A 19,170-nucleotide genomic window follows, 5' to 3' on the forward strand; every position below is an offset into this window, starting at 1 on the left:
GATTAATAACTACAGTACATATTCCACATGTGGTTTCATTGGTGCAATCTGACATGTCCAGTGCACCATGTTACAGCTATGTAAAGATGCTCAACTGATTCCCAGAGTTCAGCAGTAGGAAGTCAGCTGTGGACTCACCGCTGGGAGATTCGTGTAAAGGGTTGAGTTCTATCTAAACCAACATGTTCCTGTGTGATCTCACCAAGGGAACGACCACAAACAAGCTACAATTCTTTCATTTGATGCCTTCGTGTTGGCCGGGAATGAAAGCATGGCTTCTAGCAACAAGCCCACACTGTTCTCTGTAGTGAACTCTGGCTTCAACAACATTTCAACTCTGGAATCAAGATACCTTCAAGCAACTCCCTGCAGAACCCCTGCTGATACCAGCTCTCAATATCTAATAGGCCAAGCAAGAAATGCATTACATGTAGAAGGACTACAGCAATCTGATTACAAAAATAAAGTTAAAGTGATCAGATATAAAAGGCGCTGCAAAAGTTTTTTCTGTTTGATCAGGTGGAAGTACCTGTGATACTCGAGACACAGTCCATGTACATGTTCAAGTCACATTTCAAAGTCTAACATGCCATTTATAGGGCAAACCCTGTGCTGAATTATTATTATTTTTAAATAGCATATATTATATTTGAAAGAGTGCCTGCCAAAGCCAGATAATTAAATTTTAGTTCAATATGCTGCTTTCAGCTAAACATAAACAAGCCAGCCGAGAAAACTGATGATCTTCTCGACTCCTAAGCAGTAATGTTTTATATTCTTCCACTTGCAAACTGATGCCTTGATTTACACCTCCTAAAAGTCTGAATGAGCCGCATATCTTAGCTGTGTCACACTTTACGTTCAATTAATGGTCTGCATAATGTAGGGAAAATGAATGGGATGAGGAAAAGAGCAAAATGCCAGACTGTGTAAAATATCACCTGCGATTCTGCTGCTAGTTGCTTGTGACGATGCTTCCTTACCTTTGCAGCACCAATTTGCTCCTTCCGAAACTTTTCCAATGGAGAAATCAACACATCATCCGCATTCTGGATCTAAAACAAAAAAAGAAGAAGAAAAAATATAGGTCTGAACTATTGTTGGACCAGCAGATGTAATTGGATGACCAGAGATATAAAGATATTTAATACCAATACAGATGGATTGCATCCAAAAAACCTTTGGAGGATACAGAAAGGATTAATTCTTGTCTCTTAGGGATCTGACCATAAACCGGTTGTAACTATAAGGCACCTGAAACGAATTAATCCAAGATACATAGAGTAGTCAACAATGGCTCTGCAAGACACAAGAACATCGATCACTTTAATTTGTGCTGTGAAGCAGCAGCATCGTTAGACATGGCTGAAATATGACAGCACTGCAGATGAGGAAGTTTTACGACTGCTTCCTGCAATGCATTTAAATGTTTGAGGTATAGTCTCCCACATATTGGTGACCTCTCTCGCATCGTGACCGAAGTTAAAGGTCTCTCCTGGAGCCTCTTTCTAGACAGAAATAGATATGGCGTGATATATTGTGCCAATTACAGTCCGGGCTCAATCTTTGTGAGTGAGCGTATCGGAAAGGTGCCATTAAGGTGCCGATGAATTTTCTGTGGATGGTCTTTCTTCCCCTGAGATCGGATGACATCCAACTAGTGGGGCTGCTCTATGGGAGGCACTGTCACAAAAGACACGACTCTCAGCTTGATTTAAAATGTTATTCTGTGTGGTGAGTATCAGTCATAAAGTAAGGGCTGAGCTCTGTAACGCATCTATGATATCAGCACTAATTTAGAGGTGGTGGCTCCGATGGACTATCAGCTCCTCTGCTATAGCCCCCCCAGAACACACGCCACCTCGGGAGGAAGTTTTTCTTTCCATCATTAATCAGAGCACATTTTTATTGTCCCAAAATAACCCCGTCAGCGGCATAAGCCAACGAGAAAGAGGGTATTCATGAGAAGCTTCAATCCATATAGACTGCTTCCTTCCCCTTTCAGCTCGTGGCTTAAATCTGTTGCTTTGCTGAAATAATGTCATTAATTCATTTTTTATCCAGACCATAAACTAAGATATTTAAAACATACAATAGTAATAATACATAGAAATACTTTTTGGAGAAAATGTATATGCACAACTATTCACTACTAATTATGGCAGGAATACATTTCTGTGTTCATTAAATTATCTCATTTAAATTAATTACAGCTCTAAAGTCGAAAAATGACAAAAGAAGACTGTAGACTGAGAGCAACATCAGAGCCGACACTTGCATCTCTATTCTCACCGTAGAGCTCAAATACTACACATGACCTCTTTTTTTTTTAAAGAACATGGTGAATATTTAAATTCAAATGTATTTGAATGCATGTAAAAATCACTTTACATAAAATATAACGCCTCCAAAACGGTGAGTGTTCTGTACTAGATGAGGTGTCAAAGTGGATGGAAGACCATACTGCAGATAGAACACAGCAATATTTCTACAAGTCACACTATTTGGAAGTAAAGGATATTTGGCAGTCAACAAATCTAGCTGTTACAACCCACCAGGGCTATTACAGTCGTCATGACATCACTGTGTCAGAGTATACGTTTTCGACGCATTCAGGGTGTACCCCAGGGGCTTTCGCCTGCCGTCAGCTGGGTTAGGCTCCATATACACCTGTGACCAGGTGTACCGTATTGGCCCGAATATAACACGATGTTTTTTGCATTGAAATTAGGCTGAAAAAGTCGGGTCGTGTTATATTCGCGGTCTAGACATTATACCCATTCTGAACGCTAGATGGCGCCAGATATCGTTACAACGAATGGTGAACTGAACTCCCCAGGCTAAAGCAAATGCCTATCATTATTTTATTGCAATGTTTTTCCTTATTCATATGTTGTGAGATGTGTCTGTGTGGATGTGTGTGTGTGCGCGCGTCCAGCTGGGGCCGCCGGAGCGAGCGAGTGTGTGAGAGAGAAAGAGAGAGAGCGCAACTAGGAGACAGAGATATGCGAGCAATAGGAGGAAACTGAGTTTTGTTTAACAGTGCAGGTAAAATAAAGCAGCTTCAGTGATTCAGCACGTCTGGCCGGCGTCCATCTTGTGTTGCTGCGCTTCAGCCTTCGTCCCCAGCGTGGTCTGGAAGTTAACACCTGAGGCGCTGGAGAACAACGATCTCCCCAGTTAGACTTCACTTTGATGGTTAATGCAGTTATTGCAATTTTGTTGTTTTATCACAGTAGATTGGTTTATTTACATTTTAAAAACCAGAAGCCATTCATTTACAAATGTGATTGCACTTTAGTTCACATATTTAAATGTTCAGATATTAAGATGTGAGACAGTTTTTGCATGATTTGAATGTGGCAAAATAACATGCTTTTTCTCTCGAATTTATTGTTATAATCATTTGTTTCAGATGTACTGTAATTATTTTCTGTATAAAAACTGAAATTGGTGTTCAAAAAGTATTTTCTCAAACTTGAGTCTTGAAAAAGAGGGGGTCGTATTATATCCGGGGTCGTGTTATATTCGGGCCAATACGGTACATGTGTCATATAAACTGAAATTATTGAATACACGAAAATGAAAGGATGGATAGATTAGGATCTTATTTACACATTGACACTGACTGATTATATATTATATATATATATATATATATATATATATATGTTTTTTCCATTTAATGTAAAAGGAAATAATAGGAGTACGCTGACAGTGACACTTGGTGTACATCCAAAGCAATGCAGAATACATAAGTACAAATGCTACTGTCATCACCATGTTAAGATTTATAATTGTTGACCTCATATATTTTTCATTTGCTAGGTTCCAAAAAGATGATAGAGATATCTATACTTGAAAGAGGCCAACTGAGTTAAACATGAATGGCTTAGTTTCAAACTGGCATTGCGCCGAATGCCCTCAGCAACAGCCTCACACAACACACACACAAACATGCACACGTAGCTCTCTGTCAAAATAGTAATAATGGACTAAAATTGCAGTTATTACATGAGAAAATATACATAAGAAAGCAACACAAATTTAAAAGCAATTACAAGCATTTTAAAAATGTAACAATAGAGCATATATAAACAAATTATAAAATTTTATAGAGCGGATGGAAGATGGAAGACTGTTCCAATCAACAGGAGCTTTGAATTGGAATGCAAATTTCCCTATTTCCTTTTTAATCCCCGGAACAACAAAAAAGGTTTGGTCAGCATGGCGTAAACTATAGGAAGAATGAAAATAAATAAAATATTGTTTCAAATAATCCGGATAACTGAGGTTAATGCATTTAAAAATAAACAATAACCAGTGAAATTGTCGTCTGCAGGATGGAGTAAGCCAGGACAGTTGTTGGTAAAGCAAACACTGGTGGGTTCTAAAAGGGCAGCGGAGAATGAATCTACACAGACTATTATATGTAACATTAAGTGATTTAAGAATTGAAGCTGTAGTGTTTTGATAAATTATATCACAGCAATCTAATATAGGAAGTAGTAATTGTGTAACAATTTTCTTCCTAACAGAAAAACTAAAACAATTAATTTCAAACGATAGTTGATTTTATTAGTAACAGAAAGCAAGTGAGAGTTAAAAGAAAGTGTGGGGTCCAACCACAGACCTAGATATTTAAATTACTCAACTGATACTACAGCAGTTTTATCTAAAAATATAAGATTAAGTGGTGTACTATTGACGTTTTTATGAAATAACAGAATGAGATTTAGATTTATTGAGAAGTTTATTGGCATAAAGCCATAACTCTACTCTATCAAAATCAATCTGAAGTGAGTGCTGAATGTCCATAATTTTATCTTTTGTGCAGTAAATAATAATGTCATCAGGATAAAGTTGGATATTACAGTCTGCGCAGGAAAGAGGGAGATCATTAATAAAGATCGAAAATAATAGAGGACCAAGAGAGGAGCCCTGGGGCACACCCCTTTCTACAGCTTCAAAATTTGACAGATAATTTTTAAATGAGACGCATTGGTGACGGTGATGGAGATATGAATTAAACCAAAGAAGCAAAAACCTATCAAGACCGATCGAATGCAATTTGTCCAATAAAAGATAATGATCAACCATATCAAATGCTCAGCAATCATTACCAGATAGGGGAGGAATGTCAATGTGTGCTATTTCCTTTGCTCCTGCTTTTACCAGTCCAAATATCAAGTGGAATTAAAAAAAAGTATTGTTCTGAGGTGAATTTGTAGATACACATAAGGGGACCAATTGGAATCATTCTGACATCTTTTAAAAATCTATTTTACAATTTCCTTGAAATTAAACTTTTCTCTAAAATAGTTTGAAAAAGATAAACACACACATTATATTCTGATTATTCTCCACTTGATACTGGAAGTATATGATGAGAAGCCTGCAAATAACCATCTCCACCACGCTTTGCTCTTCTTGGTAGCATACTGTACACATTTGATACAATACAATGAATTGTATTTGGGATCGTACCAAAACAATGCCTCATTTGTTATTATTAGACAAAAACATTTGGTTTGTTCTGAAAATGGTACACCAAAAAATATATTGTGTTTTAGATCTATTGAAATGGCTTTAGTGCATACCTATACAGCCAGCATTGTGAACCTAATGCCCTGGTTCACCACCACAAATCAACTAAATATCGTTGAATGCAAAGGTCCAGAAGATCATAATGTCTAACTATTTAGTGTGATATTTAAGTAGCCTCATTGTATCCATGTAATCAATACCTGACTATACAAAAACGTTTTGATAAGATTTATTGTCATGTGACATAAAACTGAAGATGTATGTGTGACTGCAGATATGTATAATGTTCTCTCATAAACTAAATAAAAGTCGGGCTGCATTTCAAAATAAGAGAAAATAAATAAAATGTGAAAATTGTGCATGTTTAAATAAAGTGCTTAATTCCAGAAAAATAAAATAAAATGAGCAAATCTTTAATTTATCTTTTACTGTTTCACATCTTGACTCAATAGTCTCAACAAACTTTACAGATAATAAAAACCACGCTCCAAACTTCCCAAAAACTCATTCGGCTACTCCTCAATCTGGGGCCCATGACACACCTTTTTCCTAGACATTTTGCTAGCCTAAAATCGCTCAGGGTAGAAGACAGGGTTAAACAACTCAAAATGGGATTGGCCTTTAAAATAGTCAATGCAGCTCTGCCCTCAATCCCTGCATACCTGAATAAACACCTTCAAAGATTTAGTGACACCCACAGCCACAACACTAGAGGGAGCGCAAACAACAACCTGATTACACCCTCCTATAAGACAAACATGGGTAAATCATCTTTTTACAATACTGCCCCCCAAGGGTGGAACTGTTTGACTCCTGCCCTCAAAACATGCACCTCTTTGACCTCCTTCAAAACGGCCCTAAAAATTCACCTTACAGGGGGGGCAGAAACTGAGAGAGTCATCAAGACTCCGGATCAATCCCCTACCCACTTTTTTGTCCACCTACGTACATAATATGTGTCGTTTTAATTTATTGTTATTTTGCATCTGTGGTGGAATTTATTTTCATTATCATTATCATTATTATTTAGCATCAATTGAGTAATTTAATATTAGTTTTATTGGTATTGTTAATTAAATGTAGATGATTTATGTACGAAGGACTTTCAACGGAAACAAGACCGCAAGGGCTTTTTTGAAATGCTCCTCTTAAACAGGATGTTTGACTGTATTTGTACTGTAATACATGCGACTGTCTCTAACATTCTATCTAATATATTCATCATCATCATCAATCCCAAAACACATGTGTCCTAACAGTTGCCGCCTTGCAGCTGCGCCCACACTAAAAATTGATGATGATGATGAATATATTTATTAGATAGAATGTTCGAGTACAAGTACAGTCAAACAGTAGCATGTATTACAGTACAAGTACAGTCAAACACCCTGTCTAAGGGGACCATTTCAAAAACGCCCTTGCGGTCTTGTTTCCGTTGAAAGTCCTTCGTACATAAATCATCGACATTTAACAATAACAATAAAACTAATATTAAATTACTCAATTGATGCAAAATAACAATAGAATAAAAATAAATTACACAAAATAACAATAAATTAAAAAGACTATACATAATATGTACAACGTAGGTGGACAAAAAAGTGGGTGGGGTATTGATCTGGAGAGAGTCGTGACGACTATCTCCGTTTCTGCCCCCTTGAAAGGTGAATTTTTAGGGCCGTTTTGAATGAAGCCAGAGGTGTATGTTTTGAGGGCAGGAGTCAAACAGTTCCACCCTTAGGTGGCAGTGCTGTAAAAATATAATTTACCCAGTTTGTCTTATAGAAGGGTCTAATCAGGTTGTTGTTTGAGCTCCCTCTAGTGTTGTGGCTGTGGATGTCACTAAATCTTTGAAGGTGTTTAATTCAGGTATGCAGTGATTGAGGGGACTGAGGACAGAGCTGCATTGAGTTGTTTAACCCTGTCTTCTACCCTGAGCCATTTTAGGCTAGCAAAATGTCTAGGAAGAAGGTGGGTCATGGGCCCCAGATTGAGGGTAGCCGAATGAGTTTGTTTTGGGAAGTTTGGAGCTTGGTTTTCAGGGACATTTTGACGTTGAAATATCAGGGGGTGCTAGCATAATCAAAAAGCGGCTGAACGAGGGCTCCAGCACGAGTCCGGAGAGCACTTTTGTTGACGAAAGTAGACATTCTGCTTAAAGATTACTGTATTATTGACTGTGACCTTGAAATTTTTAACATTTATCTCACACTTAGAGTGTCCTGACCCAAAAAGAATAGATTCTGTTTTACCAAGGTGTAGTGACAGTGACAATGTTGTCATTTTCGAGCTCATATGCAGACAATTTTTAATGGTGCAGGTGACGGTCAAGTAATTGGATCGTGACCGTCCTATTTCCTACTTTGCACCATCAAGGCCTGTGAAACATGGAACCAACAAGATGGACAGACAAAAAAGCGAGGAAGAGTGTTCTGAGGAGAAAGTGCAGTAGATTTCTGTGCTTGTTGTTTTCCCCCCTCTGCAAGAGTTATCCCTGAACACCAGATTCACAGCAGCACGGAGCACAACAGGCCGGCCTGGAGCCCCTTGATCACTACAGAAGTGCATTCTCCGTCTCTGCTCATAGGTAAGACTGTAGGTTTAAGGCTCCTTGGGCTGTTCAATAGGAGGGAGACGTACAGGGTGCACATTGGTGCGTGGTGTGTATGCTAGTCTGAGATCCCTCCGTTTTTCTCTCGTGGTAATGATTGGGGGTAATTCCAAATTTGCATGTGCTATATTCACGTTGGTGTGCACATTTCTCTCTTTCATCAATGTACTAACAGAAGGCCGTTCTTCAGCTCTGCTCTTAGGGGAGACGGGTTGGTCTGCGCCCTTCAGCAGCTTTTCCTTGAGCTTTAGCAGATACTGAGGGACTTGCCCATAACCCCTCATCTTAATGTATGTGGTATTAGCAAGTCTCGGCCTTGATGCGACAAAAACCTGTTCTTGGGCTTCCTTCAAAAAGTTTTTCTTTTTGTGAATTATCACAGGTGTGATGTACGTACGTTTGGGAACAGGTGGTTTCTTTGTGGCAAGAGGGTCAAACACTCTGGAAGACGATGCCACCTCAGGCAACTTGAACTCCTTTGAGTGTTTCTTTAGGTAGTTGGCTGGAGAGGGCTTCTGATATGCAGGCCGCACATCTGTGAGTGGTATGCGTGTTCTGGGTACAATGAGCTCCCTCAGTTTTTCTCTAGCGGTGATGGTTTCAGAAGTGCCGTGTTCCTCCTTCAACCCAGACTGCTTTTCCTTGCGCTTCAGCAGATACTGAGGGACCTCCCCATAACCCTTCATCTTAATGTCTTTGGCCGTAATTGAAAGTGGCGGCTTTGCTTTTACCAAAAACTGTTCTTGGGCTGCCTTCACAAAGTTTTTCTCTTTGTGAATTATAGGTGTGATGTCCGTACGTTTGGGAACAGGTGGTTTCCTGGTGGCAAGAGGGTCAAACACTCTGGAAGACAATGCCACCTCAGGTAACTTGAACTCCTTTGAGTGTTTCTTCAGGAAGTTGGCAGGAGAGGGCATCGCCACCTTTATTGGAGGGAGATATGCAGGCCGCACATATGTGCGTGGTATGTGTGTTTTTCTAGGAACAACGAGCTCCCTCAGTTTTTCTCTGGCAGTGATGGTTTCAGAAGTGCCGTGATCCTCCTTCAACGCAGACTCCTTTTCCCTGTGCTTTAGCAGATACTGAGGGACCTTCCCATAACCACTTATCTTACTGTATCTGGCCATATAAGGAAGTCTCGGCTTTGATGCTACAAAAACTTGTTCTTGGGCTTCCTTCAAAAAGTCTTTCTTTTTGTGACTTGTACGTGTGATGTCTGTATGTTTGGGAACAGGTGGTTTCTTGGTGGCAAGAAGGTCAAACACTCTTGGAGACAATGTCACCTCAGGCAACTTGAACTCCTTTGAGTGTTTCTTTAGGTAGTTGGCTGGAGAGGGCTTCTGATATGCAGGCCGCACATATGTGAGTGGTATGCGTATTCTGGGAACAATGAACTCCCTCAGTTTTTCTCTGGCGGTGATGGTTTCAGAAGTGCCGTGTTCCTCCTTCAACCCGGACTGCTTTTCCTTGCGCTTCAGCAAGTACGGAGGGACTTGCCCATAACCCTTCATCTTAATGTCTTTGGCCTCTGTAATTGCAAGGGATGGCTTTGCCGTGACCAAAAACTGTTTTCGGGCTGCCTTCACAAAGTTTTTGTCTTTGTGAATTATAGGTGTGATGAACGTATGTTTGGGAACAGGTGGTTTCCTGATGGCAAGAGGGTCAAACACTCTGGAAGACAATGCCACCTCAGGCAACTTGAACAGCTTTGAGTGTTTCTTTAGGTAGTTGGCTGGAGAGTGCTTCTGATATGCAGGCCGCACATCTGTGAGTGGTATGCGTGTTCTGGGTACAATGGCTGGAGAGTGCTTCTCTCCCTTTATTGGTACCATCGTCCTCATGTCACGCTTCTTCGGCTGCTCAACAGTGATCAAACGAGGATCATATGGTATAACCTGAGGTGAAGAAAATGCCGCCTCAGGTAACTTTGTATTACCTGAGTCTGCACAGACTTGCTGATCTGTCTGAACTGGCTGGTCCTTGTCCATTAGCTTCTCGTGCGTTAGTGGGCTTGTGTTGGCCAGGATTTGGATTGCAGAAAAGGCAACATGCACCAATATATGAAGGCCTGCAAAGATGAAAGAATTAAAGGGTCTTTGATGTTGTCTTTGATGTTGACACATGTAGTATATCCACAGGTAAAGTTGGCATTGATGCTCCTCTCAAAGCACCTGTGGCTTTGTTCTTTTGAATCTGTAAATGGGGTTTTCAGCATAAAATAAAATAAATACTTTTCTGGATCTGATCCGGATGAAATTTGGTGGTGAGATAGAGATCCCCACCCTATGGTCAATAATCAACCGAGATATTGCGGAATACATTTTGAAGCTCCATTGACTGCAATGTTAGTGAAACTTTCAAACTGCTCCATGATCCAGGATCTCTTCTGGATCATCACCAAAACATACGCGTCTTTTTCTGGTAACATTCCCAACATTTCCTGAAATTTTCATTCAGATCCGTCCAGACATTTCTGAGTTATCTTGTTAACGGATGGACACATACAAACAAACCAGCGCGGGTGATTCCGTACATAAGCGGAGGTAAAAAGGTTGTACAGTCATGTACAACTTGTGAATGTATTTGCGTGTGAAAGTGTCTGTGTGTGTTTCGCAGTACTGGCATCTACTGCAAACTGAAAGTCATCCTCTAACTTTTAAGGGCTCTGACATAAAAACACATCTTGCCGACAAAGCCACCGCGCGGTGTGAGAACATCTGCACATCTCATCAGAGAGTATGCTGCTAAACAAGGATATGGAGCAGCCACTGAAATGGAGATGGTACCTTGTACTGTGGGTCCCATGAGGACTTTCTGTTTGTTTTAAGTGCAGTTTTGTTTTTGCCGTCTCTGATGTATTGAAATGTAGTTTCAATACAGTTTGAGGATGCTGCACTATAGTTCTATATGAACATTTGTACTTGTTTATGTAACACTGATTTATCACAAAGGGAGGGGGGGGATAATTTGAAGCCAAATTTGAGGTCCCACTGTATGTGCAAAGATTGATTGAATCAAGAAACTCATCAACATATTTTGATGTTTTTTTAAACCTGTTAAAATTAGGGATCCAGAATAAAAGCATGTAATAATATTTACACATTTCCATTTATTAACTTTCTTTTGAAACAGTGAAACCTTTTTTGTTCAGAGCAGATGAGTGGGAAATAATAGTAACTAAAAAATATTGTCATTATTTTCATCATGATACTTACCTGTGTGCCAAAAGAAGAAACTCAGTCAAGTGTGTGAGGATCAGATTATGTTTGAGCCATAACAAAAACACAACTGTTCCTAATCTGCAGTACCCATACAGTCAAGCCAAATATTTACTACACTCCGTCATCATAAAACATTCAGTTGTGCCTGAATAAACAAGGCTAGCCGTCAGTGAGCTCGTAAACCTGGCAGGCAGAGTTAATTGCAAATCCGAAGTGTGACAAACATTTGTCTGCAGATGTAACATAGATGTTTAGAAGTAGCATATTTAATGTATTCCTTAATGCATTCTTGTGAAGCTTCCGGGGAATAGAACATATCAATTATCATTTGGAAAAACCTCTGTGGGATTCAGTCCCCCCCCCCCCTCTAGCACATATGAGTGATATTAAATGTATGATGTCATTAATCAGGTTCTCTATGAATTGTCTAAATGCCATCATTACTTGTAAAACAGCAGCAGAACAGCTGTCTCCAGATTAAAGGTTGACATCAAAATAAATAAAAAATTCTGTCAGAAGAATCTGTGACCTTGCAATCGAAAAGTAACACATACAGAAAGCAGAGTGACCACAAAAAAAACAACAAAGGAAGTGAAGGAATGACTAAAGCGTAGCATAAAAGGCTTGAGAACAGTGGCTTTTACCAGATCCTATGAGGCTTGTTTAGTCAAAAACAACTCAATATGTAGTGAAAATCGGTAATCAAAATGACATTTTTATTTCTTTGTTTTAAGATCCTTGATATTTGTTACGTCCATAGTCAAAGGCCTCTCAAATAATCAGTCAACCAAAAGGAAGGACGCCTCCTGAAGGTTGAGTGGAGCAGTGAAAGTGAGAGAGACTCCTGGCTGAACTGATTTAACTGAGTGAGAGCACCTGCCTGGAGCCCTTCAGCAGCATCGCACGGCAGTTCAGAGTGTGAAGAGCCAAGGAGAACACTGTTCAGCTTGAGGCAAACCACAAAGAAGCCACTGGTATGGACCGACTCATCATGTTAGATAGGCACTTCAAATCATTTAAGTTAAAGTTACACTGTAAAAGCATATAATTAGAATTTTGTGTTAAAGTTACAGTGTTAAATATTAAGAGGATTTTAGATGTTGCTTCCTTTTTTGGTAATTGCAAATTTGTTTCATTTGAAGGTTTACAACCTGACAATCCTCCAATGCACAAAATAAAATTGGAGAGAAGAAGGGAGTTTTTCCGAGCATGTTTGTGGGTGACCAGGCCAGTTTTCAGGTTGGGGCAGAAGCTGAACGAAAAGAAGGATGACTTGACAATATTTTTAAACAAATCATCCATAATTGTTTTTTTTTTTACATATTTTATGCTTCAAATTCAACACATCTTGGATGCAATTTGGGACTGTAAAAAAAAATCAATTGAAAGAGTGTTTTGTGGTTAAATTAAATATTTCGTGGTGAAAATGCTAACTAAAGTTCATTTAATCTATTACGTAGATAACACAATGGCTTGATACTGCCTGTTCCAAATACTTTTCAGACTTTCATTAAACAGAACACCATTTTTCTAAGAATGAATGTCTTCATTTCACACTGCTGTTTCATGGTCAACATGAAATTCCTTGGTCCACAGGCCAGCACAGTAGCCTATGGGTTACTGTGCTGTTAAATAAAGAAACACATTAGCAGCGTAAATATCATGCCTGACAGAGGTAGAATTTAGTTTCACTTCCAAGGGACAAACTATGCAAGTGCATAATATAAAGTTTATTGGTAAGATTATATTCCTCCTTTTTAATTTAATTATCCCCCGGTCCGTGAAACAAATGCCTGGCATGAAACCGGTCCATGGCAGGAAAAGGTTGGCGACCACTGTCATAGAGCATGCTCTACAGCAGTGGTCAGGAACCTTTTTGACTAAGAGAGCCATGAAAGCAAAAGATTTGGAAATTTATTTCAGTGAGAGCCATATAATATATTTTAAACGTGAATTCAACTAAATATCAGTATAATAAGCCTCTGAACGTTACGGACTAACGCGAGCGGACCCCAGAAAGCAGAGAACAGAGACGGTGCGATAGTTGAATTTGTCATTTACTGATCCAGCCACACGTGAACAAGTTACTTAAAACAAAAAACACTGTGCACGAACCAGCTGCGGTCAACACGGGCGAGGCGAGGATCAGAGACGGGGAGTGGCAGAGGGACATTCTGCACACCGGGACGAAAAACACACAATAAACCGTAGGACCGCAATTGGACTATTGCGGTCAGAGTGACCTATCCCACCGGCTCCCCGGTCAGTCCCTTCAATCGTACAGAGGACAATTCAGTTGACGTCATTTCCATTCTACAAATTTCCAACCTTGGCGCCTCAGAGAGTTGTAGGATTTTGCGCCGCAGAGTTGTAGGATTATCAAAAAAGACTTTTTGCAAATCCTGTAGTAGTCTGTTTGCATCCTGTTAACATCTCCAATGCGCCGCATCAGCTGAAAAGATCCCGCTAATAACGAAGAAACTATTCAAGGAAGCACCGCCAAAAAACGTCCTGGTTCTCATCTAATATGCCGTCACTCACCTCTCCATCAGACTGCGACCGCTGCCACCACCTGAGTCAGACTATTGCTGAGTTGGAGGGTCGTATTTCCACTCTTTACCAGATTCAAGAGAGTGAATTGTTCCTAGATTCATGAGTGGCCGTTGGCGCCGCTGCCGCCGGACCCGAACTGGATTCTACCATCCCAGTCGTTTCCCCAGGCGCCGACGATCTCTGGCTCCGACAAGGAGCAAAACCAAGGCGGCCCGTAAAGGCCACATTCACGCCCAAACCATTGATCCACAGCTCCACTGTCAATCACGGGCTCTGGTCCGCAGCGCACGGGCATAACGGGAGGAAGAAATCGCAGCCCGCGCCACCTTTTGACCTGGAGTTCTCAAACCGCTTCAACGTCCTGGATGAGGAGGACTTCCCTCCCGCTGCCAGCTGCCTCCCCCCGCAGTTCCCCCTGACACCGGCGCCCCCGACGGACCCAGCAGTCCCCCGTCTCTCGGCCAGGCGATATGCCGAGACGCGCCGCCCGCCGGCCGAGACCAGCCGGCAAAAAAATCTCAGCTGGACCGTGGCATTGTTTACTTCAGCCGGCTGCTGTCCCTCAACACCTGGCTGCAGTCGGCCTGTCCTGAACACAACCTAGTTTTTATGGACAATTTTAACCTTTTCTGGAATCAAACTTCCTTCTTCAGCAGAGACGGTCTCCATCCCAGCTTCCATGGTACACATGCTCTTTCTTTGAACATCTCCCACGCAGTCTCTACAGCTCCCCATCATTTACTGACCGCACCTCCTTACCTCACCACACCACCGACGGCACAGGTCACCACACCGGCCTCTGATGGCTCCTCTTCCTCCTCAGGGACCTCTCTGTCACCGGTCCTCATTGCCACCTCCCCCTGCAGCCCAAACCCTGTAATCTCCACCATTATCTGAAGTTCTCCCAGAGAACTTCAGCACGTGCATTGTCTCGTCCCTCTGCTGCCCATCATGACAACCTTATCCGAGTCCCCCGGCAATCTCCCCCACCTACTGCTTCTCACTCCACTCCTGCAAACTTTTGCCTTTTAAATGTCCGCTCTCTTAATAACAAATCGTTTTTATGTCATGATTTTATCACGTTAAACGATCTGGACTTTTTTATTATCACGGAAACTTGGCTACCTGAGGGAGACTACAGCGCCCTTATTGAAGCTACCCCGCCAGACTACACCCTTCTTAATCAAGTAAGGGTGGGGGGGTAGCTGCCATCTTTAGAAATGTTTTTAAATGCATACCAGTTTCATACAACAACTACACATCTTTTGAATATCTTGGTTTTATGGTGAATCCATGTGATCCCACTATAATTATAATAATTTATAGACCACCCAAAACAAACAGTGTTTTTATTCAAGGGTTTGCTGAGCTGGTATCATATTTTATAACAAAGCATGACCGGATTCTTATTTTCGGAGATTTTAACATACATGTTTGTTGTCCCACTCACCCCCTTGTCAATGATTTTATTGAAACGATTGACTCTCTTGGTCTCTCTCAGGCAGGCCAAGCTCCAACACACAACAAAGGTCATACCTTGGATTTAGTCCTGCACAGTGGCGTCACTCCTGAAAACATAGAGACTAAGGATATCTGTGTGTCCGATCATAAGGCCATTTTATTCAGTGCGATTTTATCCCCTCAGTCTGTTAATCACAGCGCACCCGTGTGCTGTCGGGTTTTTAACTCTTTGTCTGCTACCAAGTTTGCTGAGCGTTTTGCTGCTGCTTCGTTAACTGCTTTTACTCCACCTTTTCACATATAGGAGCTGGTCTCTCTTTTTAACAGTACTTGTGAGGATATTTTGGACTCTGTCGCCCCATACAAGACCAATAAGAAAAACAGAGCACCACAACCCTGGCTAAATGAGGCCCTAAATGAATTAAAGAGAGACTACAGGAGGAAAGACGTAAATGGAAAAAATCTGGTCTACATGTGTTTTATGAAATATGGAAAGAAGCTTTAAATAAAAAACATACCAGACTTCAGTTAAGGAAGCAAGAGCATAATTTTATTCTAACCTGATCTCAACACATATGTTGGGAATTTACGTATTAGATGGGATTCCACAACGTGATTACACGCCGACATCACAACATTATTATTATTACTGATTCACTTGAACGCCTCATCTGGTGACGACACATAATGACACAGATAAACATGGGCTTAGATTGGCTGGGGCAAAGTCCCACCTTCAGGGGATGGAATGACGTGAGGACGAAGCAGGAAGCGTCTTCATTTCAACCAAGCGCGGGCACGAGAGCTGTGTTGGAATCCAGCGCTGATATCTGAACCAACTTGTACTGATCTGCTAATTATATAAATGTCTTAATCTTAACCCACATTCTCCTCATTGACTACGCACCCACTAAGGAGAACAAAGAACCGGAAGAGGGTTTGGTAAAACCCTACACATAGCAACAATCCCAGAGCTCTTTTTAAAGTTTTAAATTCAGTCACATGGCCCCCCTCCTGTCAGTTTAATAACCCATTCTCAGAGCTGTGTGAGGATTTTTCAAACTTTTTTGTGAACAAAGTCAAGGACATTCGGGAACAAATCCCCCCCGACACGTGTTTTGGATACTTTCAGTAACATCGACAGTTATTTCAGTAATTTTGAACCGGTTTCACTGTCTTTTTTAACTGAAACCATTGCATGCATGAAATCTGCAACCTGCATCATTGATTCAATTCCCACCAAGTTTTTAAAAGAGGTTATCAACACTGTTGGCCCCAGCATTTTAACAATTACTAATTGCTCCCTGGAGGACGGTGTTTTCCATTCTGTTTTTAAGCATGCTGTGGTCCAACCTCTTCTAAATAAACCTAACATTGACAATACTGTTTTAAGCAATTTTAGGCCTATATCGAAGCTTTCTTTATCAAAATTTTTAGAAAAAGTAGTTTTAACGCAGCTTTTAGATTTTATGTGTCATAATAATATATTTGAGGAGTTTCAGTCTGGTTTGAGAGCACTGCACAGTGCTGAAACAGAACTACTCAAAGTAACAAATTATCATCTTTTAGCTGTTGACAGGGGGGGGAGAGTGCCGTCTTAATTATTTTAGATTTAAGTGCAGCTTTTGACACAGTGGACCATGCAATTTTAATTGATTGTTTAAAAACATGGGTTGGGATCACGGACAAGGCACTAAGCTGGTTTGAATCGTACCTTTTTAAAAGAACTTTTGCGGTCACCATAGATAACTTTGTTTCCTCTAAAGCACTCATTAGCTGTGGTGTACCGCAAGGTTCGATTTTAGGCCCAATTTTATTTTCTATTTATATGCTTCCGCTGGGCCAGATCATCCGGCGGCATAACGTCTCCTTTCATTGTTATGCAGACGACACACAGATATACCATCCCCTGAGACCTGGTGACCCAGCAAGCCTAGCTGTTGTTTACCCTCGCCAAAGCGGAGGCGAGGGTATTGCAATTGGGTGCGTTTGTCTGTCTGTCTGTTTGTTTGTTTGCTTGTTTGTTTGTCTGTCTGAGCGCATAACTCAAAAACTAGTAACCCAATCAACTTGAAATTTTTACACAAGCAAGGTTCTGTCCGTGGCTCGGTCCTCCCTGAGAATGGCGTTGATCTGGATCCAGATTCTAGAATTATTTTTACATCTGGAATCGTGCCTGTGCTGTAAACTGCCACTTTAAGAGGGAGGGACACGAATGGTATGATGGGAAAAAGAGTCCAGAAGGAGTCTTGTAGTACGTTCCGGAGCAGCAAGCTAGAGCAGGTTTGGCCCCTCTGATCCGGAAGCCCTGTTTACTGTCTCACAAGATTGAATAGTCTTTTGGAGGCGAGGGTCAGAAATCTCTGATTGTCGTTTTCTAGTTTTAATTGTCTAGACAAAGTTAACTGTCGGATGGCACATAACTTTCTTCAATTGAATAACTCCAAATCAGAAATCATTCTATTTAACCCCCCTGACCCCTTCTGTCCTTCAATACTTGGTCCAATATCACACAAACTCAAACCCACTGCAGAACACCTGGGAGTTATATTTGATTGCAATCTGGACTTCACCTCACACATCAATTCTACTGTTCGATCATGCTTCTTCACCTCCGATTAATTACAAAAGTAAAGCACATGCTACAACAGTCAGACCTGGAGAAAGTAATCCACACACTCATCTTCTCCAGACCCGATTACTGCAATTCACTCCTGTCTGGCACAAATCACTGTCCCACCTCCAACTAGTGCAGAACGCAGCAGCTAGGCTTCTTACTGGTTTTAACAGACACCATCACATCACCCCAGTCCTTGCTTCGCTGCACTGGCTGCCAGTCCAATTTATAATTGATTTTAAGATTTTATTGATCACTTTTAAAGCTCTTATGGGTCTGGGCCCAACTTATATTTATGATTTATTAGTGTTATATGAGCCCCCCCGCAGCCTGAGATTCTCGGGTCGAGGATTTCTGGTCGTTCCAAAGTCGAGGTTAAAATCTAAAGGTGACCGAGCATTCGCCGTCAGGGCCCCTCGGCTTTAGAACGACCTGCCCGAAAATATACGGCTTGCAGATTCGGTAACTTCTTTTAAAACACTTCTCAAAACGTATTTATATAGACTGACTTATAATTGATGGAGTCCTCTGTTTTAATTACTTTTCATTTATTTTATTTTATTAAATCTTTTTATTTTAAACATTGTTTTATTATTTTATGGTTCTTGCTGGGTACCTGGTCTCATCAATGTCCCTTGATGTCACTGTTGCTTTTAAAAATCTGTTTTGCACTGATTCGCTTATTATGTGTTTTTTTGTTTGTATGGTTCTTGTTTATTTTATTTTATTTTCTGTAAAAGCACTTTGTGAATTTTATTTCTCGAAAAGTGCTATAGAAATAAAGCATATTATTTTTATTATTATTACCATCAATGTCCCGATACACACATCACCACAAAGAAATGAAACCTTTGCACTGGGACACTGTCCTACTCCTAAATACCAACCATGCTCAGCTGGCATTTAGGCAGTGTTAGAATCTCAATCAGTACAGAACTCCAAGCACTTTTACTCTTCGGCTGCTGAAAAGAGTTATGAGCAAGGAAATTAAAGGCTACAGAAATATGTTTCTCTTTAAGATAGTTTTCCTGTAGAATAACACCCACGGGCAGTTGGTAAGCCAATCAAAAAGAGCACAAACAAAAATAACTCCCACTTGGTCACCTGCCAAGCCAACAGGCAATAAAATGCTTCAAGCTTGACAGGGCCTGCAGAAATTG

At 40.7% G+C, this 19,170-nt stretch overlaps 1 protein-coding gene across 1 annotated transcript in view; it reads right to left on the bottom strand.

The window, feature by feature from the left end:
- The window catches only part of LOC137912772 (rho GTPase-activating protein 42-like), a 65,771-nt gene that overhangs the window by 21,925 nt on the left and 24,676 nt on the right, over nt 1-19,170 (bottom strand). The window contains exon 4 of the mRNA XM_068756909.1: nt 984-1,055. Within this exon, the coding sequence (XP_068613010.1) occupies nt 984-1,055 (72 nt within the window). The remainder of the gene's footprint in view (nt 1-983; nt 1,056-19,170) is intronic.

Source organism: Brachionichthys hirsutus, unplaced genomic scaffold, assembly GCF_040956055.1.
Source record: "Brachionichthys hirsutus isolate HB-005 unplaced genomic scaffold, CSIRO-AGI_Bhir_v1 contig_1025, whole genome shotgun sequence".
Classification (NCBI taxonomy): Eukaryota; Metazoa; Chordata; class Actinopteri; order Lophiiformes; family Brachionichthyidae; genus Brachionichthys; species Brachionichthys hirsutus.